This window comes from Cavia porcellus, unplaced genomic scaffold (assembly GCF_034190915.1).
Source record: "Cavia porcellus strain 051 isolate PalLab524CR breed Dunkin Hartley unplaced genomic scaffold, mCavPor4.1 scaffold_33, whole genome shotgun sequence".
Lineage (NCBI taxonomy): Eukaryota > Metazoa > Chordata > Mammalia > Rodentia > Caviidae > Cavia > Cavia porcellus.
In genome coordinates this window covers 34643484-34664410 of record NW_026947516.1, presented here as the reverse complement: position 1 = coordinate 34664410, position 20927 = coordinate 34643484, and the positions used below count along the sequence as shown (strand labels likewise).

The window sequence follows — 20927 nt, the reverse complement described above, 5'->3', positions numbered from 1 at the left end:
CAAATGTCCTATCCCAAATTGAAAGGCAAGGTCAAAAGTGTGAATAAGTTTTATGGTGGAAGATAAGACAGTGGCTGAGAAAGTATGAAAGTTGGAGACATCATAGATGTAAATACTTTCAAGCTACTCCTACATTCAAGATGTAGCTTTCCAGTTGGCGGCCAAAGGTTGTACCTGGAGATTATTGTGGTCTTACAGGGGCGGTTCACGGGTTGTGATCAGGGTGTGAGGACTATCAGGAAGTGGTGAGGTCCTTATGGTGCAAGTAGACCAGGGTGGGAAAGATGTTGAGAAAGATGGATAAAGACCAAGAAGAGGTGAACATTTCTGAGGAAGAAAAGAAGGTAATTGAAGCAAATCTGATGACATTCAAGAATCTAAAATGGAGCCAGGTGGCATGACACATGCCTGTTATCTAAGCACTCTGGGAGACTGAGGCAGGAATATTACATGTTTGATCCCAGCCTGGGTAATTTAGTAAGAGCCTGACTCAAAGTAAAAAAAAAATAAAAATAGTATCTAGAGCAGTGAGGAGGAGGAGCATTCTCCTCTTCCCAAGAAATCAACACCTATAGGAAAGTGAGGTTCAGTTGCTTTGAGAAGAAGGTATGTCTGTGGTTATTCTCCTGACTTCAACACATCTCAGTGATTTAGGGTGATTCCTTATGTCATGTTTTCTTTTCTCCACGTAAGATTTGAATCCAGCTAATGGCCTGTTGGGACTGTAATGATAGCAGAGGCCTAAAAAATATTACATGCCTTTGGAAAATACAAATTCTGAAAATTGAGCTTCAGTAATTCTGTTGTTATTTTCTGCTTTAGGATTTTGATTTTTTTTTCTTAAGGAAAGCATGTGAAATTAAGTCACATATTTTAGCAGTGAGATTCAGAACCCTGGGTGCTTCCAAGCCTTAATTATTTAGGCTGTCAACACTGGTGAGGAGGCAGCATGTTTGTTAAGGTACCTGAATTAAAGTGCATTGCAGGTGGTGATCCTGATGTTTTATGGAACCAGGAATATTGTGGTAGAACTGAATACAGGAACAGCAGTGCTGCATTCCAGTGGCTGAGTTAAAGCTCAGAGATAACTTCCCAATATAAAATGGGTAGGCTACATTGTTAAGTTTGTTCTCTGAAAGAAAAGACTGAATTCAAAGAGGCTTTTTTCTGAACTGCATAAGCCACATTCATTTAAGAAGGAAAAGAAAAGGACTCTTTCAAAGATGCTCACAGGTGTTTAAATAAATGCAGTGTGTGTCTTTTGTGCTTTGAAAGTTTGAGATGTGATAAGGCTGGGATTTGTGGAGCCGTATTCTGGATAGAGTATGGCATCCTTTAAATATATAACCCTAATGATTTTCCTTTAAGTGCAACGTGTAAGAAGTCATAGTAGGTGATCTGTTGAGAGTATAGTCAGCACTCCGTGTCTGCAGATTCTGTATCCATAAACTCAGCTAGAAAGTGTGGAGGAGAAGAATTCATGTGTATTGAACATGTACAATTTTTTTCTTTATTATGTCCTAAATACTACAGTATAACAGCTATTTACATAGCACTTCCATTGTGTGTGAGCAGCTGTGTAGGGTTGGGTAAGTGCTTAAGGAACATAGTTAGGACTATTCACTGTTTTCTTGGGAAATAAATGAAAAAAGTCTTGGTGTTTTTTGGATGCAAAGCTTTGTTGTCACAGATATGGTTTCTGTTTTTGTCTTTTTTTTCCAATTTTTTAATGGTACTGGGAATTGAACTCAGGGCCGCAAGCACTCCAGTCAAGTGCGCTGCCACTGAGTCTCCTCTTCAGCTCCTAGATATGGTTATTAGAAGCAAGATTTAGAGCTTCCTGTTATAGCTACATAGTGTATGGTTACCCAACCTATAAATAATGATATCACACTGGGTTGATGGCCAGGGAAGTACATTGCTCCCAATCCTCGAGTCTGTCTGTCTGTGCTGGCCATCTTTTGTGCTGTACTTTGAACAACCCAGTCACACTCCCATCAGCCTCTCTAGCACTCTTCCCTCAGATGGCTGCATGGCTCATACTCACAAGTCCTTAAAGTTTTCACCCAAGTGCATCTCATTCATGAGGGCTTCCAAGACTGCCCTTTTGATAAATTCTCGGTATTCAATATCACTGACAAATCTCTGTAAGTTTCTGTTTATTTGTATAGCAGTGTGAGTTTTGTGAAGATGGGGTTTTTTCGTTGTTCATTGCTGTAATTCTAGCATCCACAGCAGTGACAGATAAATAGGGCTTTTGATCCTTTTTGTGTTTATGTGTGTAAGTGTTGGCAGTGGTACTGGGATTTGAACCTAGGGCCTTCATACCGAGCCAGCCCTTTTTTATTTTGAGACAGAGTCTCACTAAACTACTTAGGCTGGGCTCAATCTTATCATTTCCCTGCTTCCACCTTTCAGAAGGCTGGGGTTATAGGTGTGCAGCTCCACAACTGGCTGATTCATTGTTTGAATGAAAAGCAGATGTTACTGTTTCAAATTTTTTTGTTTGTTTTAATACATGTTTGTGGACCATAATAATTATATTTACCAGGGGAATTGGTACATATACATACTAGGCCTTAATCCTTTTTATTTCCCCATCTCTTCTCTCCTTATCCCTCCATACTCTTTCCATTTCCACAGGTGTTGATAAAAAGCATTAAAAACAACCTGGCCAGTATCTAATAGTGTAATGGTGTTACTTTACATTCAGGTTTCATTTTGCTGTTTTAAATTTTCCAGTATAATGTGACACAGAAAACAAGGCATTAAGCATTTTTCAGTCAGTTGATTCACCTCTACTCATGCATATAGGTGATAAATCTGATTTCAATTCTTGTAAAGAGATAGATTAAAGCCATCTTGAGAAATCTGGGGCATTTTGATAAAAGAAGAAAATAATATTTCACTTATGTATTCAAAAATATTTGAATGGGGGCTGAGGATATAGCTGACTACTAGAAGGCCCTGGGTTCAATCCTTAGTAGAAAAGAAAAAAAAAAAGGAAAGGAGAGGAAGAAGATAAAGAAGGAAAGAAGATTGATTGATTTGGGGCTGGGGATGTAACTTAGGAATAGAACACTTACCTAGCGTGTCCGAAGCACTGGGTTTAAGCACTCCCTGCCAAAATTTTAAATGGGTAAAGTTATCACTGCCATGAAAGTTTTGCATTGAAACAAGCCAATTTCACATCTGTACTTGGATTACTTCTATTTGAAACTCACCGATGATAGCTTATCTATGAAGGTGAACTTGGCTGACATCATTAGATTTATACTTTATAATTTGATCCTTGAAATAATTCAAGGACAAGAATGCCAGTCACATCACTGAACTGTACCTGAATCATAGCACAGTGCAATTGAGTTCCTAAAGCTCCAAAACGATGTAATTAAACTGTCAGAAATATTAACACTGATACTCATGAGAGTCTCTGTTGGTTCTGATTTATTCTGTAAGACCTACTGTCACTAAAGTGGACTTTCTGCCATTAAAAAGCCTCATGTTTCCCAATTAAGCACAAATTTGCATCAGCAATGTAACAAAGAAATGCAATTGGTTCTGCAGTTGTCAGGATTCTGTTTCTCCTTGTAGTATTTCATTCATTTCCATCCTGAGCAGCTAATGGTCATTTTAAAAAAACTACAAGAGAAAAAATAAAGAAACTAAAAATACTGAATGCTATTTTCTTTTCTAAAGGCGTAAACTTAAACAAAGGTGAATGAGTGTGTGTATGTGTGTGTGTATAAAGACAGAGAATCTTCCTTTTTAACTTCACAACCTTAATTATTCAGCATGCCTTCCCTGTACTTAGTATTTCAAAGAGGCTTTCTATGGTATGTTACTATGAGACTCACAGAATTAGAGGCTTTTCATCTACCCCAGATTCTTAACCCTCTATTCTAATAATGATATGCAGCCTCACATCCACGTAGGATATGATTTTATCTTATCTACTATTGGCAGTGACTCTTGTAACTTGGTGCTGTTCAAAATATATGAATAAAAACATAGGAACAAATGCAAGTTTATAATCATAGATGAAAACCCAGGTGGTGTAGACCAAAGGAAAGGATAAGAATGTGTAAGTCAATCACTGGTTCTACAGTGATTTTTCTATTCTGACGTGAACCTGAGGTTGTCCTTAAGCATGGTCATTATTGCTGACTTGTTTCAGATGGATGTGGCAGTATACGGAACAAGTAGAGCTCAGAAAGAAGTGATTTTCATTACTAGAGGGTTGGCTATTATGAAAAATCAGTTTCAAAGAGCCTTTAAAATTAAATTAATTTGAAATTTCCCCCTGAACTGCAAATGCTGTTTGAGATATATTTCTTTAACACATGACTAATCAATAACGATACCAATGCACAAAATCTACACGGAGACTCCATTCCCAACAAAGACCATCTATTCTTACTGACTCCTCTACTTGTCCCATATAAACAAATCCTCCAAAATTGAAAAAAACTTCCCCAAATAAAATGTTTCAGTCCTAAGTAACAAAGAAGAAAAGGACATTACTCACTGCTTAGTGTACCCTGCATCTGCTGTCTTTAGTATGATAATACTTAGGTATCTATTCAGATCACATACCACTTTTATTTCTCTTGCATTGAATTTTATAAGTACTTGGGTGTTGTTTGCATTTGTGGTTAAATGTCAAAGGAAAGTGTGGAAAAAAATATCTTAGTGTCTCCACTTCCTTTTTACCTTCATGGAAGTAAATAAAATGTCACGGTTTCATGTTCTTTTGTGTTATTTAATTATAAAGGACAGTTTCACATTTGTTACAGGGTCTTAAGAAAAGAGAGTTTGTCAGCTTCACCTTAACTTCTAAATAGATACTCAGGTTCCTTCTCCAAAACTAATGATACAGATAAATTATTTCATGACATTTTTCACTTTAAAGAATTGTTCTCTGATTATGAAGCTGGAGGATTTTTGTTATTTATGAACAAGTCAAGTGAATTTATGATAGTTTTAAAATGTGATCCTGACGCATTTGTCAAGGGCTTCAGGGTTTTGCCGACGTGTAATTTGCTGCTGTTTTCTTTTGTATTTATTAAGGCGAGGAAGATCTTCTCAGCCCTCCCCAGGACACAAGCACAGGGTTAGAGGAAGTGATGGAGCAACTCAACAACTCCTTCCCCAGTTCAAGAGGTAAGTCCCAGTACTTAACAGGGACTCGGGCTTGCTGGAATTAGGTTGCTCACTGCCACACCCAACTGTCATGCTGACAATGTCAATTTCTGTCTGTGGTGAAAAGATTTTTTTTAGTGTGAATTTCCAATTTGTAGTATTCTGCATTCAAATACCTGCCTAATCAAAATGCTTCTAGAAGTAAGAATTATATGTTATATTTCCAAACATTTTACTTCTTTCAGTCACTGGTCTTCTTAAGAATTAATTATGAAAAACCTTTCACTTAAAAGCAATTCTTATGTGACTTTTACACACTGAAAAATGCCTTTGCCAAGGCCATATGCCATTGTGTAGTATGATGAGGCCTTGAACATCACCTAAGAAGTGGTAGAGGGTGAATTCTAACTTGCACTGTGATCCTTATTTAAAATTGTGTCAAGCCACTTATGGTGGCACACACTTGCAATCCTGGCACTCTGGAAGGCTAGGCAGAAAGATCACAAGTTCGAGCCCAGGCTGAGAGACTTAGTGAGACCCTGTCTTAAAGTTTAAAAAAAATGTTTTAATGGGGTCTGGGGATGTTGCTCAGAGCGGAGGTCCTGGGTTCAATCTTCAGTATCACAAAGTATCATATCCCATTATGTAAATAGAGAATGTTGTCCTCATAGATCTGTTTATTTTTTTTTCTCTTCCATAGTTGGAATACAGGCATTGCAAAGAAAGATATTAATACTATGTTTCTTTGCTCCATCAATTTGACCTTGTGTTTTTTGACTTTCATACAAAAGCAGCATTTTGGCCCACAAAATTCTCCAACTAGCTTGCATGAGCTTCAGATGTATAGTTTTGTCTTAGGAGATATTTTGCGGTTTCTATTAGTTTCTGGAGACATTTATTTTGGCTTGTTGTTTACATAAAACAAAATCACTGACCAACCTCTCTTTGATGAAAAAAAAAAGAATGGTAGAAGTCACCTGTGAGCAAATAGAAGGCAAGCCTAGAAAAGCAGAGAGGAGAAGCCACAAGGCTTTGTGGCCAGTGATTGGCACCCCTAATGGGCAGCCTGGGAGGGAAGGGCAGCCAAAAATCTGCACTATGTGTTCTTCTCCATAAGGCAATGAAGAGGGTGTTTTGAGTAGTGTGTTTTTGTTCAGTGTCAGTTAACAATGGCCATTTCCTAGCCATCTGATGTGCGTGTGAACGTTGTGCAGTGCACATTAAAAGCAATAATGTTCTGGTACAGCGTTGCTAAGGAACTGTCAGGGGAGGCTAATTTTAAATGTCTGCACCAGCCGTCTTTTCACTGCTAAGCACCACTGATGTGTTGATTTTAATAGATGAAAACCTTATTTGTCTTCCACTCACCCCCACGCTTCCCACCTGCCAGCCTCCTCCCCAACCTGGCCATGTTAGCTATCTCCTCTCTTCCTGGATCTCATCATTCATAAGAAGATTGTACACAGGCTTGGTCAACATCAAATGCTTTCACCTTTATTCTTGTTAGATTGTCCTGTCAGCTTTTACTAGTATCTATAGTATCAGAAAAAGTACTAGGGATGTCCAGAAGCAATGGAAGTTTCTTGCCTTCAAAGAACTTAGAGTCCATCATGGACACACAATTCTGAAGAAATTCACATCACAGTGGGATGGTATGGTCACTGTTATTTGACATATTTACTATGAATGAGTCCCGGAAGCTTGTTGACCGTTAATTAGGAAGGGAACAACCTCAGGTAGAAGTTTCTTTTTCAAGAATCCATGGCTGGTTGGGGCCAGAACTTCTGTCTCCACCGTCTAGTACACATTTCATTAACCACAAGATTTTCCTTGTAGTCATAGGCATGTCTTATTTCAGCCCTTTGAACTGGTGGTTTGTGTACCCATTCTGTGGGGAGTTGATAGCTACTCAGCTGGTGCCCAGGGCATTTCTTTTACTTGTAGACAACAAGAGTATAAGGAACAAGATACAACAGAAAAGGCTCCTGGCTCCTTCCCAGTGGTACCTGGCTTTCCTTTTTTGTACCTTAATTAGCTTTGAATGAAATCCTTTGTTCCATATCCCTGCATTCCACTTTTAGAGTCCTTAAAACAAGACTGGGTATGGATGAAGCCTCCTACAAGAAAAGAAAGATACTTCCTCTGATATGGTATTTGCAGTAACATCTCGGATGTTGTATTTACTTGTGTGATATTGATCTGCTTGTATAAGACCTTGGGAAGCTGTCCAGGCTGCCTGGATAGTGTATACTAAATTAGTGCTTATGGAACCACAACATTCCCTAAGTGCTAATTTAAGCTCTCAAACATGGGCTAAGGAAGCTAGTCTGATATCAATTCTATTGACTAAGTTCATTCTGTGTACTCAGTCATTCCCTAGTGGCCTGAAAAAAATTAATTCATATTCTTGGAAAACAAAAGCATAGAACAAGAGGATAGCTAAGTGTTGGAGGATTTGGCTAGTCTTTCTGTGATGTTATGACCTTGACTTTTTGTTTCTTTTGCTGTTTCCTGCTATGTTAGGAATTGTTACAGGCCTTTTTCTCCCAAAATTCAAATGGATGAAAAGGTTCATCATTGTAATACTTGATTCATTATTAATGTAATCTCAAAAGTGTTTTGGGGTGCCTCGTTTATAACTAAACCCATACATATACATATGTATTCTTTTCTCCATGTGTTTATGAGAGACAGAGAGAAGGGCACAGACAGATGGTTGGGTTAGATAAGAATATCTTACCAGTTGGTAGGTATGTTAGGCTGATATTAAGCAAAATTTCCTGAGAGTCTTAAAATCTTCACATCACAGACTTCACAGATTTTCCCAAATGAAAGAGCCTTGAAAGGCCATCTAACTATCTTTGACATTTAAAACAGTGGCCATTGGGCTGCTTAGACCATTATCTAGATAATAGAAACATTTTTCACAAACTGCAGTAAAGATACAAAGGAAATTATGTATGTGTATAGACACACGTACATACAGAGATCAGAAACAAAGGTCTTATGAAGCAGTCCCTTTTTATAAAACACATAATGCATGTTGTTTCTGTTTATTTAAAAATAAAATACTGGTTACAGCCCATTACACAATTTTATGATTCAGCAGTTTAAGAAAACAAAAGTTACTTCTATAATTTCTGTTTTCCATGCTCAGGTGAGCATCTTCATAAAAAATTAAATTATGATAGTTTTACTGTGAAAGTTTCTTCCAATAAGAGGCTAATGTCTTGGTGAACTTGGTTGTTTTATTCAGACTCTTCCATCTATCTATGTCCCTATTGTTGCATTGAAAAAAAAATAAAAATGAACTTTGTAGTTGCTACAGCTGTTTGAGACAGCTGTTTGAGTAACTCAAAACAGATGTCAGAGCCAGAGGTCTGACATTTAGTGGAAATGTGCTATTAAATACCACCTCATGGTTTATTTAACCGTACTAGTTAATTGCCCACAGAGGAAAGGCCTGTTTTTGAAAAAAAAAATATTTTTCATAATTATATAAAGTACATAGATAGGTGAGCTGTGTACTTTAAATTTACACCTTCTTTGTTGCCCTATGCTACAGCTTTGATTTAGAGTTGGGCCTTCCAGATATTAGCTAATCTTTGATTTTCACAAAGAGTATCTAGAAACTCAAATAAGTTAAGTTTCTTGTTCATGGCTATTCAGCAAGTTAAATTAGGCATTTGATCATATCTCAGTGGCCCCACTAAACTGCTATCCACCTTAATAAAGGGTAGCATTGCCTCTCCATTTAGTGAAGTGATAAACCCATGGCTAGCACCATCCTGTATAATAGCCAGAATAAACTGAAGTGTGTTCAAGGTGTGAACGTGTGCACATGTAGCTTTGCAATTATATCTTTCCTGATTAGTCTCTAGATAGTTCCTAACCACTTGAAGGATTTCAATGGCTCAATATATATTTAAACAAAGAACATTAGCCAATTTTGATCTAATCTATCTAATTGTACTCTGTCTCCTTGTCTGTAAGTATATGTAACAATTGAATACCAGTAAAATAAAAGCCATTATCTATTCTAATACATTTTCTAAACCTCCACCATTATTCTATAGGAACACTATCTAGGTAAGCCAAACAAAGCAAGTAATTTAAAAATAACCCTATAAACAATTTGTCCATAAATCTCTGGTCATTTAGCGGTCTAAAGATGTATTTTATATGTACAGTAAGTATACTGATAAGGGAAACACTTTCCTGTGGTATTGGGCTCTCTAAAATGAGGTAGAGATTAATGAATGACAGGATCCAAGATAAGCTTTTGGTGCAGTGAGACAAGAACACAGCACCGCTGTGTGGGCTTCCTGCTGCCTTACGGTTCTTGCCTACTGGCCTGTGCCACATAATTTTTAGCCCCAACAGCCCATGCTGTCCTGTCCCTCTCATACCACCTCTGCCCAAATAAGCTCACATACATTCTTTCAAGTGCCCCGAAATTACCAACTCAACAGCTCTGTAAAACTGTTGTCTTTCAAATTCCAATCTTGTTCCATGGGTCTTTTGTGAAAAAGCAAGATAAAGAACAAAGGCAGGAATAGGGGTATAGTTCAGTAGTACAGTACGTGCTTTGTGTGCACGAGGGTCTGGTTTCCATCTGCAACAACTGCCCCCTACACACATACACACACACACACACACACTACAAAGACAGACTCACGTTTCTCTTTTTCAGGCACCGTTCTGGTTTTTGCCTGTTAACTAAAGAGTTGACCAATTTTCCCTTTACCCCAGGGACCAGCAGTCTATAACTCCTCAGCCAAATCTGGCCCACTATCTGCTTTTAGAAATAAAATTGTATTGGAACACAGCCACACCCATTCATGTTGTCTATGGTTGCTTTCTCAGTATGAAAGTGGAGTAAGAAGTAGCAGAATTATATAGCTGCTACAGAGACTTTGTGGCTTGCAAACCCTAAAATATTTACAGGGAAAATTTGCCGGTCTCTGCTTTACACTACTATTTTCTGTCCATTCTGACTCATTACATGAATACAGCCATAGGTTTCAATGCTGATCAACTTTCAGCTCAACGAAACTACTGGTGAATTGATTTATACATTTATATCCTTGTTCATCAAAGAGCCTGCATGTTCAATATTTAAAGCAAGGCCATTTGAATCATCTTTGACTCATAATGAAACAGAAACCCTGAAAAGGAACTCATTCATTCTCTCTTAACTTTTTAAAACAGTCAGTGAACTAAGATAAGAGAAGCTAAGAGCACCCAGAGACAAAAATGTCCTCCGTGCAGTTCTGGCTCTAAAATAGTGACTCAGTCAAGCTCAGACTGCCTCCAAAAATGAGGCATTTCCAGGCTGAGTGGGTCCTTTATTTAGACCTGGGGCTGGCCAAGCACACTTCCCTTTACTCTTGATTCATTTCCGGACAACATACCACATCGCCAGATGTACATCCTAACTGAAGTTCTAAGGAAGCTCCTTTCCAAAGAGTGTCTTTATGAAATAAAACTTTTATCTGACACTTTATTAATTGATAGATCAAAAACTTTTTAAAATGATACAACTGAGTATTTTCTGTTTTGCAAGACAGAACTATTCTTCATACAGTAGGAAACATTTTACAAAAAACAGTATTTCATAAATAAGAGTAACAATGGTTATTACACGTGTATCATTATCTTTAAAATAGTTACTCAGAGTACAAGACATAGACCAAGAAGATTCTTACAAAAAAGAAACATAGTAATACAAATCTTTCTTTTTTTAATGAACTAAAATAAACTAGTAGTATAAATGAAACCAATTAGCATATATATTGAAATATTTTTAAAACAATGGAATTTGTAATTTGGGAAAGTATTTGAACTTCTCGGTACACATTTTCAACAAAAAGGTGACCTTGTTTTGGTTTGGTATTAATGAGCACATGGGTACTCAAAGAGTGAGGGGGGAATTTGTAAAGAGTTCAGGATAATTGTGGCTGGAGGAGGGAGATACACAAAGTATGACTTTTGAAGAAGCACCTGGCAAAGAACACGTACCATTTGCTGCTGTGTATTTGCCAGCGACCAGCTGATACTGACTTCTGAATATGGCTTGGGTACAGAATTAGTAAAGATATGTAACCTTAATCATTCTAGGAACCATAAAATTACATTCTGAGACTAATTCATACTGTTTTATAGAAACACTGTTCTTCCTATAGCTCTGAAATTTTTTAACTAGACCAAAAAAGCAGAACAAGTTACCAGCCCTTGGCATCCAAGCTAAAACACAGCACTCAAAGCCAAATTTCATATGACTTCAAAAAGACTCTTGATCGTGATTCCGCCAAGTCAGTTCAGCCAGAATTTATCAGATAGTAATATTATCAAATACTAATATTGTCCAGGTATGGCACAAGGTATTGAGGGTTGAGAGGTAGGTGAACAAATGGTGGGCCCCTACTGTTAGTGCACAGTCTTGGGATAAAATTAATTTTGCAACCAGGTAGTATAGCCTTGAAACATAAAGATTTTTTAATGAAGAAAATACTTGCTGCTGGGCATGGGTAAAGGAATGGAGGCACAGGCCTATAATCCCAGCACTCTGGGAGGCTGAGGCAAGAGGATCACAAATCCAGGCCTAGCCTGGATTTAGTGAGACCCTGTCTCAAAAATTTTAGAAAAGTTCTTAAAAGGGTCTGGGTATATAGCTCAGTATAAAAAGGCCCTCGATTCAGTTCCTGGTATTGCACTAAATAAATAAATCTTGCCAAAGGCATCCATAGCAAGGGGAGTGACTCATACTGTGCTTCATTTGAGCCATCAGGGATGAAATGACATTTTCCTCCCTTTATGCCTGTCATCTGCTATGGGTCGGCCCCTGGTAACACCCCTGCTGAGGAGCCAATACAGAATTTTCTGTTTTCCCCAGTTTGAATGCACAGCTTTTACATGATCAGGCTGTAGTTTTTATGCTCCTAAGAAATCTGTTAACTCTCAGGAAAATTCAAAAGGGAGACAAATAGTTAAGAGAAAGAGGGAAGAAGGCAGAAAATCAAAAGAAGAATGGAGGTAGGGAGGGAGGGAAGGAGGAAAGAAAGGAAGACAGAAAAAAGGCTGAGCCAGAGGGAGGATCAGTCACACTTAGAAAACTGTTAATATATAGTGGGAGTTTGAAGCCTTAAACTTTGGTTATGAAAGGTTTCTGAATTTCTTTTTTTAGCTCCTTACTTCGTTATGCTAGACTAATAATTCTGAAGTTGTTGCAGGGAGTTCGCCTTCTTAGAGAAACTGAGCAGGGTGGGTTGTGGAGCAAAGCTCTGCTTTAATCTGTTACAAATGCTGCGATTCCATAGACTGTGTTAGGAAATATCCCATTGCTAAAGTTCAGTGGTTTGAAAACCAGTATTTTACTTTTTCAAAAGTATTGTTTTATTTCATGCTTCTGAGCATGGAACCCAGGGTTTCACATACACTAGATAAGTGCTGTATCACAGAGCCACAAACCCATCCCATATTTGAACTGGAGATAAAAGAAACTGTTTGCCCAAGACATGTTAGGTAGGAGCAGAGGTCCCTAATGTTCTGTCCAGTTGTGCATGTTATCTTGGAATACTTTCTCATTGGAATCTCCTTTCAAAAATAGGTTCCATGTGTACATGTGTAGGATTCCATAAAGCAGGGCTAATGGGTCTTCAGCCATTACCTTTCAATGCCTTGGTATTTGTTGGATTTTGAGGGTGAGACTGAAAGCTCATTCTTGGACCTGGCTCTGTGGCCTATCCTTTAGTGGAACTTCTGTCTTCCCCTCATCTTTTCTTTGTTTTCGCAAATGCCCCAGTTCCATCAAGGACAAGCTCAGCTTCTACCAGACAGAACAAAGTATCCCCAGAATATGGGTTCCAGCCCCTCTGGGGGGATTCTACTTTGCATTTGGGGTGCAGGCTTTTGGTGGATATCATCAACGACTTTTTATGTTTCTGTGTATTTATTATCAAGTCAAAAGTAGAGACATTCTATAGTTATTAAACACTAAGCTTCAGATTCTCTAGTTACCCTCAAAAATAATGCTGCTTCTCAAATTTGTATTTTGTGCCAGTTTTCATCCAGTTTAATGCATGAAATCTATGGATTCTATAATTGATGTTTCCTGGATCATGTTACCTGTTTACACTGATTTTTAAGTGTATGTAAAGATTATTTGACTAGCTGTGTCTTTTGGGTTTTTGTTTTGTTTTGTTTCTGTTTATTTTTTTTCCAGAAGGGAATATAAATGAATTGTCATCTCAACATTTGTTTGGTAAAAGAAGCAAATTGGTATGAAACTGTATATTTATGCATGTTTTTCCCCTTTCTGATATCTCTGCCTCTTCCTCTCTCTATTATTAAAGGAAGAAATGCCCCTGGAAAGCCAATGAGAGAGGTTAGTGAGACTCAGGCCCACAGCCATGGCTTCTGTCTGTCTCATCCTGCTTTCTATGTTTGGCCTTTGTGTAAGACTTGTGTGTGTGCACGCGCATGTGTGTATTACACATTGTGTCATCACATAAGGATGGTAGTCACCTCTCCACTTGCAGCTCATGAGGGGCATTCCTCAAATGTTCATTGCCCTTGTCATCATCATGACAACAAGACGGGGGAGGGGCAGGAATCTCTTTAAAATGGCAATCCTTTGTAGTCCCTTGGTCCGGAATCCTGCCTTCATCATCTGTTGCCATTTGCAACACAAACAAAGCCTTCCAAATAAATTCAGCCTTGAACGTAATTGATGAGTAATACAGCTTCCTTCCAGTTCCAGGACTTTAGAATTTTTGGCCAGTGCCCTTGGGTTATATTCTTCTGGAATGACTTCAATTTGTTTTTGTTTTTCTTCCCCTATCTCCTTCCTACACTCTTTCATTCCTGTTTAGGCTAACTTTTTTTTTTAGCACATACAGTGCCAAGCACTGTTTTGAGCTCTTGCTATTTTTTCCATCCTGTAATCTTCATGGCAAATCTATGAGGTAGGTATTGTTTCTAACCCCATTTTACAGATAAGAAAACTGAGTGAATAAAAGGGTGCACCACGTGTCCAAGGCAACCAAACCAGGATTGGCATTCAGGCAGCCTGCTTGCAGGGCCACACTGTGAACTCTGACACAATACTGGCCCTTCACAAAGTGATGTTGAAAGGCTCACAACATCTCAACTTGCCTCTGAGAAGCTGCCTCTTTTTCACTGGCATTTGGAGCCAGACAGAAAGATAACTGATTTAGTATTTAAAAATACCAATGTTGGAACTGAGGGTTTTAGTTACGCCTCTTCGGGGTTGAAAGGGGCATGGTACAGCATTATCACCAAATGTAGTTTGGACTTTCACAGTGAGAGGTGCTCCTTACTCCCCTTCTACCAGGAATATTTTGTGAACACTGAGTTACCTAATCAAGGGTCTGTTGGATGGCAAAGTGTTGAGCGACACAGCCCATGTGAAAGAAAATTATCCTTGCCAAGAGTTTAATGTGACGGAGGGAGAAGTAACACTCTCCTGTGGGATGCTCATAGCATTGTACCATTTTGGAAGATAAAAGCTGGATGGGTGGAAAGGTTTTATATGAGAAGATTTTGGATCCGTAGCATGGCATGGACTAGTGTGGCCACTGATTCTTTTAAACATAAGAAGTTATACCAAAAATTCTACCAACCCCATGCCATGTAAGTCTAATGAATTTAAGGATCCTCAGTGTGTCTATTTCAAAATCCCAGTTCTCCCTTTAGGCCGAGGTTTTAGGAAATGGGTACCAGGGAAGGAGTGGTAAACTGGGAAGAGAAATTAAGAAAACCTGAATAAGGGAAGCATTGAATGTGCCTAGCTCCCATACTTCACATGTGTGACTTCCTGGGTCCATTCTTATGGTAAGTGCCTCTTAAAATTGACTTTAAGTTTCTGTGAAAAAGCACAACATAAGTTTGTCACACACGTATCTTCCTCCCCAAACATGTTTTGTTCATGAACATATTTTTTAAAGACCAACACGTATAATTGAAATCACAAAAGCATTTGGAGACTACTGTCTTAGGAGTATGAGAGATAATAGGTAAGTTTCCAGAAGCCAGAGAAACAAAATAGTAATGACAGTTCTTTTTAATGCCATGAAAACATCCAAAATTCACAGTAGACCAGATTTTTTTTCTGACATGAAATTATAGAGAAGAAAAGATAAGCAAATTTCACTGTGATATTCTGACTTGGCTTTGGCCAATTGAATGCTAAGCATTTATTTAGGAATTGCGTTGAAAAAAAATAGAGTGCTAGATTGTTATTGAGGTCCTGGGTCTTTGCCAGAACGTCTCAATACCAGTCACTGTGGAAAACAACTCCCTTAGGCAGTGGTGGCTTGTAAGACTAAATGTGTTGCAGTTCGTGCCAACTTGGAAACACATAAAACTGCCCTAATGTTCAACGCATGCTGCCTTTGTGTTCAATAATCCTTGCTTAAGAATGGATTAAATTAATACTGTCTAAAGGCATATTTTTATGTTAATTTGTGCCTCAAGCTGATTGCAAACCCCTGAATCCTGGCTGCTCTTTAGTGCCTCTTACATCTATAGTATGAGATTTTAATTTTGACTTTAGGACAATCTGTCAGGTACAGTTAATGACCACACTGATGCTCTGCCTTCCATGCATGGAAAATAGACCCAAGATACAGGTCTGTTTTTCTGTGCCCATGTCACAGTGCACTTTTATTTTCTACTGGATTCAGGTATGATTCTTTGGAGTAATATTTGCTTAAGAATTGGTTTTGGGGTTTTTTTGTTTTGTTTTGTTTTTTGGATCTAACGAAAACCTCCACGGGGGGAAAAATATTGGAGTCAATATTCTAGTGAAACAGGTATTTATAAATGAGGTCACCAGAAGCATAATCTAGATATGTTAATTGACTCAGTTTTTTGCTTTCTTGCCTAAGGATGGTCACAAGGCCAGTTGTGAACTTTGAACAGTCTAAAACAGGTTAAAGGCCGCCCAACATCTTGTGAGAATTTGTGTGGTATATTAAAAATAATAAACCTCTGTTTAGCCTGGGAAATTTCTTAAATAGATGGTAGCCCTAGAACTTAGACCTCTTCAGAGGCATAAGAATTTTTCTTCCAGATAGTAACTGAACATGATGTCAAAGAATAGAAGTACCACCTGGCTATGTAGTCTGTAAATGCATTTACTTGTGTTATACTATCTTTGAAACTGCAGTTCACATCCACTAGTATACATCTAAAAAGATACTTTTTTCTAGATGTAGTGGTACATACCTGTCATACTATCACTCAGGAGGCTGAGGCAGAAGGATCACAAAGAGTTTGAGGCTAGTCTGGGCTACATAGTGAACTCAAGACCAGCCTGGACTATGTATGCATTAAGACCGTCTCCAAAAAAGGCACTTTATTAACAATAAGCTGACAGGAAAACTGAATTCTTCCTTCTTTTAAGTCTTATATTGCATTTTCTTGCCAAATGGACTACCTTGAGTTTAATTTTTTACTGGCTTTGTTAATGGCTTTTAAGATTGTTAGTGATTCCAGATTTGCGGTTAGTGTATCCACTTTCAATTATGCATGAATAATTGTGTAGATTTCCTAGAATTGAAGTACAATCAGAAATAAGATACAAGAGAAGCCCTCTGACCTGGTGGCTTCAGATATATATTTGTATTATGAACTCTAAGAAGCAGCATTGCACACACTGTGTACTGCTGTGGTTTTAATGGCATAGAAAACCCAAAGATGAGTTCAGTTCTTTACTGAAGGCTGCCAAACTACTGGTGCATTTTATGAAGACTAAATATGTTTTGTTTAAAGACTTTATATTTGCATTCTCAACCACAATCCAAAATGATTTTTTTTAAAAGGTAATTAGCTCTTACTGAAACTCTTTGCACTCATAAAACTCAGAGATTTACAAACTTGGTCATCATAATATGAGTGCCTGAGTGGCATTAAACTTTTAATAAGTCTTTAGTTTGATCTGGTGCCATTACTGTTTAAAGGCCTTCCCTTGAACCCTCTTCCAAGTTTCATTTTTTTAAAAAAAAAAGGACTTGAAATATTAGAACAGAGAACCTGCTCTAGTCTATCTATAATTTTATTGGGATTTTTAGCAATTATTATGAGAATCTGTAAACTTGATACATGGCAAACTAGTAATAGCCTAGTAAAGCATTTCAGTTCCAAAAGCAGGATTTGAAAAGCAGAATGATTCACCAGTGTGCAAGAATTAAAATTAGCCCTATAAAAATACGAGATATACAAGAAAAGGAAACTTACAATGCCTCAGATTACCTTACTCTACATCTGAACTTTGCTACAGAGCACTCAGGGACATCGTGCTGCTCTTGGGTTCCATGCTGGAGGATGAATGCTGCGTCATGCCACATTATTATTAAAAGACTATTCTGATAGTTAACCCTGGTACAGAAAGAGATAGATGACAGGTGCACAGGATACTCAAATCTGTGCAATCCATGTGTGTCGTATTATAATTAGGCACTAGATTAATTTGGAATAAAAGATGATTTTTCTAAAGCTTTCTAATTCAAATGTTATTAGTATATGAAAAGGTGAACTCAGAATGTTTACTTTTCAAACCAATAAAAGAAAAAATGGTCACCTCCGTCATAATACCACTACCCTTCACAGCTTGAAACAGCCTTAAAAATGAATATCCCTGTGTGGTTGTGTGATGGTAGCCATGGTGACAATAAAGGTGACGGTAGAGGGGGTAGTGTTGGTAAATCGTGGTAAATCGTGATGGTGGTCATAATGGTTAAAAAAATCATGAGTAGAAGCAAGTCCTGAATACACCAAATAGAAAAGGCCTCTCCCACCATGAAATAGTCCTGCTGTGACAAAAGTCATGTGATTATCCATAGAATCCTTTTGATAGCATATTTACATTGGGAACATGTGTGCACTCTTTGATCTTTTTCCATTAAATGACACCAGTAGCCGATTCAGTACTTAGCTGATACTAACAATGTGCAGTGCTTCATTAACAAGGCTTTGCTTCTTCCTGGAAACTGGTGAAATTCAAACCCTTTTGTGTTCAAATGCATCTTTTGTGTTGTCTTCACCCAGAATTGGGTAATGCCTTTCTGAATGGTAAAGAATCAGAACAATGGTCCCTTCACCTTTTTCAGTCTTTTTTTCTCCTTTGTTTTTCAGGACACAATGTAGGAAGCCTTTTCCACATGGCAGATGATTTGAGCAGAGCAATGGAGTCCTTAGTTTCAGTCATGACAGATGAAGAAGGAGCAGAATAAATGTTTTTCAACTCCTGATTCCCGCATGGTTTTTATAATATTCATACAACAAAGAGGATTAGACAGTAAGAGTTTACAAGAAATAAAATCTATATTTTTGTGAAGGGTAGTGGTACTATACTGTAGATTTCAGTAGTTTCTAAGTCTGTTATTGTTTTGTTAACAATGGCAGGTTTTACACGTCTATGCAATTGTACAAAAAAGTTATAAGAAAACTACATGTAAAATCTTGATAGCTAAATAACTTGCCATTTCTTTATATGGAACGCATTTTGGGTTGTTTAAAAATTTATAACAGTTATAAAGAAAGATTGTAAACTAAAGTGTGCTTTATAAAAAAAAAAGTTGTTTATAAAAACCCCTAAAAACAAACACCATACACATGCGCACACACAGACACACACACACAGACACACACACACACACACACACACACACACACACACACACACAAACTGAGGCAGCACATTGTTTTGCATTTTTTAGTGTGATATTCATATGGAATTCATGGCATTTTTCTTTTCTTACATATTAAAGGTAGGACTTAACGCTAACACCACCAAATGACTACTTCGTGTTGCTTTTTTGAGAATTATTGACTGAGTGGGTCTGACTGTGCACTCTCATGTTACCCATCTATATGTCTATAAGTATGTAAATACTATAGGTGTATAGATACATAGGCGTGAATTTCTGTAGACCTTTTTACATTACTTCAGATGTTCCTACCACTTCCTGATGGAAAAAAGATGCCTCAGTCATCCTGGCTGACCTGCTTGGCCTAGGATGAGTTTTTCCTGGAGCCTGAAGCCAGGAGGGAGCTACCATGCTAAAACATTATATGTGGGGCTCCAGATGTTTCTCATTTTAAACTTTTCACTGACAACTAGAGCATTGAATTTTTTAAAAAGGAACATGTGAATGAATACACAAGACTTATTATGTCACTATAATCTGTTGGATGATGTATTCAGCTTCTTGCTGCTGCCTGTGCCACAATTTCGATTTAATGATGCTTCTTTCGTGGAAGTCAGAGCACCACAAGGCATTTTTAACTCGCAGGCACTAGGAAGATTATGGTGGGGCTGGGGGCTATGGAGGCCCAGCCAATACCTGCAAGGCAGCGGCCACTCTTGAAGTAAAGGTCTGGGTGAATATTCATAACCATCCATATTTATGCTTTCTAACTACAGCTCAATTATTCTGCCTGCTCACAGTAAAACAGAAGTGGGTGGTTTTGACGCTATTGTTGTTTAGATATTTTTCCTCATCACAATGAATGTTTCAATGCTGCAGACTTAGTTTAAAATAACTCTTGGAAAATGGTATAAGACTGTAGCCGCGTCACATTGTGTGACACTGATAAATACCAAACCAGAAGCCTATGAACTGTGTTTCTCCCTTGGCAGTTGTCTGCCACTAATTCCACATAGGTTTGTAAGTGGGAAGAGAAATCAATTTGAATGATCCAAAAAGCAAAAGTTTCTCCAAAGCTTTTCTGGGGAATTAGGCAAGTGTTAAATATATTTAAAAAAAAATTGTTCAAGAGGAGGAAAAAAAGAAAAAAGGAAAGCTAAGGACTGGCAGGAAAAGCTTTACTCTTTCATGTCATTTTATTACTCTTTCATTTTATAAAAATCATTAATTCAGTAGAAATCACCGTGTGTCCTGTTATTTTGCAAATCTATTACTCTGCCATCAAGTGTAATTAACTTTTGGAGAGTGGGTTTTGTCCATTATTTTATTAATGATAATTAACATCAAACACAGCTTCTCATGCTATTTCTACCTCACTTTGGTTTTGGGGTGTTCCTGGTAATTGTGCACATCTGATTTCACAGCTTCACTTGTCTATTGTGTGGACATTTTTCATTTTCCTTTTCCTCTATAATTTTCAAAAGAAAATCCAAAGCTCTAAGGTAACAAATTACAAGGAGATTTGGTTTTAGTCTTGGATTTGTTCCCTTATGTGACACTGGACTTTTCCTATACTCACAGATTTGTTTTAACTAAGAATTAAAACAAAAGGGGTTACTTTACATCCTAATAAGTTTTAAGTTTCACTCTAAAATCAGAGGTAGTATGCATAATTTGTTTTAATCTTGTTTTCTTTTATCTTTTAGATATTAGTTCTCGAGTGAGTCTGTCAAAATATTTGAATAAAAACTGAGAGCTTTATTGCTGAGTTTAAAGCTTAATTTGGATATTATTTTGTGTTCTTTATAACCACCAAGTATTAAACTGTAAATCATAGTCAATGTAACTGAAGCATAAACATCACATGGCATGTTATGTCATTGTTTTCAGGTACTGGGTTCTTACTTGAGTATCATAATATATTGTGTTTTAACACCAACACTGTAACATTTACTAATTATTTTTTTAAACTTCAGTTTTACTGCATTTTCACAACATATCAGACTTCACCAAATATATGCCTTACTATTGTATTATATTACTGCTTTACTGTGTATCTCAATAAAGCACGCAGTTATGTTACAAAGAGTGTCAATTGGACTGTAATGTTTG

General features: G+C 37.5%; 1 protein-coding gene across 23 annotated transcripts in view; it reads left to right on the top strand.

Moving 5' to 3' along the window:
• Dmd (dystrophin) overlaps nt 1–20901 on the top strand; it is a 2110831-nt gene extending 2089930 nt beyond the window's left edge. For 15 of the 23 annotated variants that reach the window (XM_063242792.1, XM_063242803.1, XM_063242802.1 and 12 more), the window contains 2 exons: nt 5071–5163; nt 18301–20901. In XM_063242792.1, coding sequence (XP_063098862.1) covers nt 5071–5163; nt 18301–18398 — 191 coding nt within the window. In that variant the 3' untranslated portion in view covers nt 18399–20901. Of the gene's footprint in view, nt 1–5070; nt 5164–13496; nt 13529–18300 lie in introns of all 23 variants that reach the window. The other 8 variants (XM_063242804.1, XM_063242797.1, XM_063242795.1 and 5 more) reach the window with 1 other exon arrangement.
• The last annotated feature ends 26 nt before the right edge of the window (nt 20902–20927 follow it).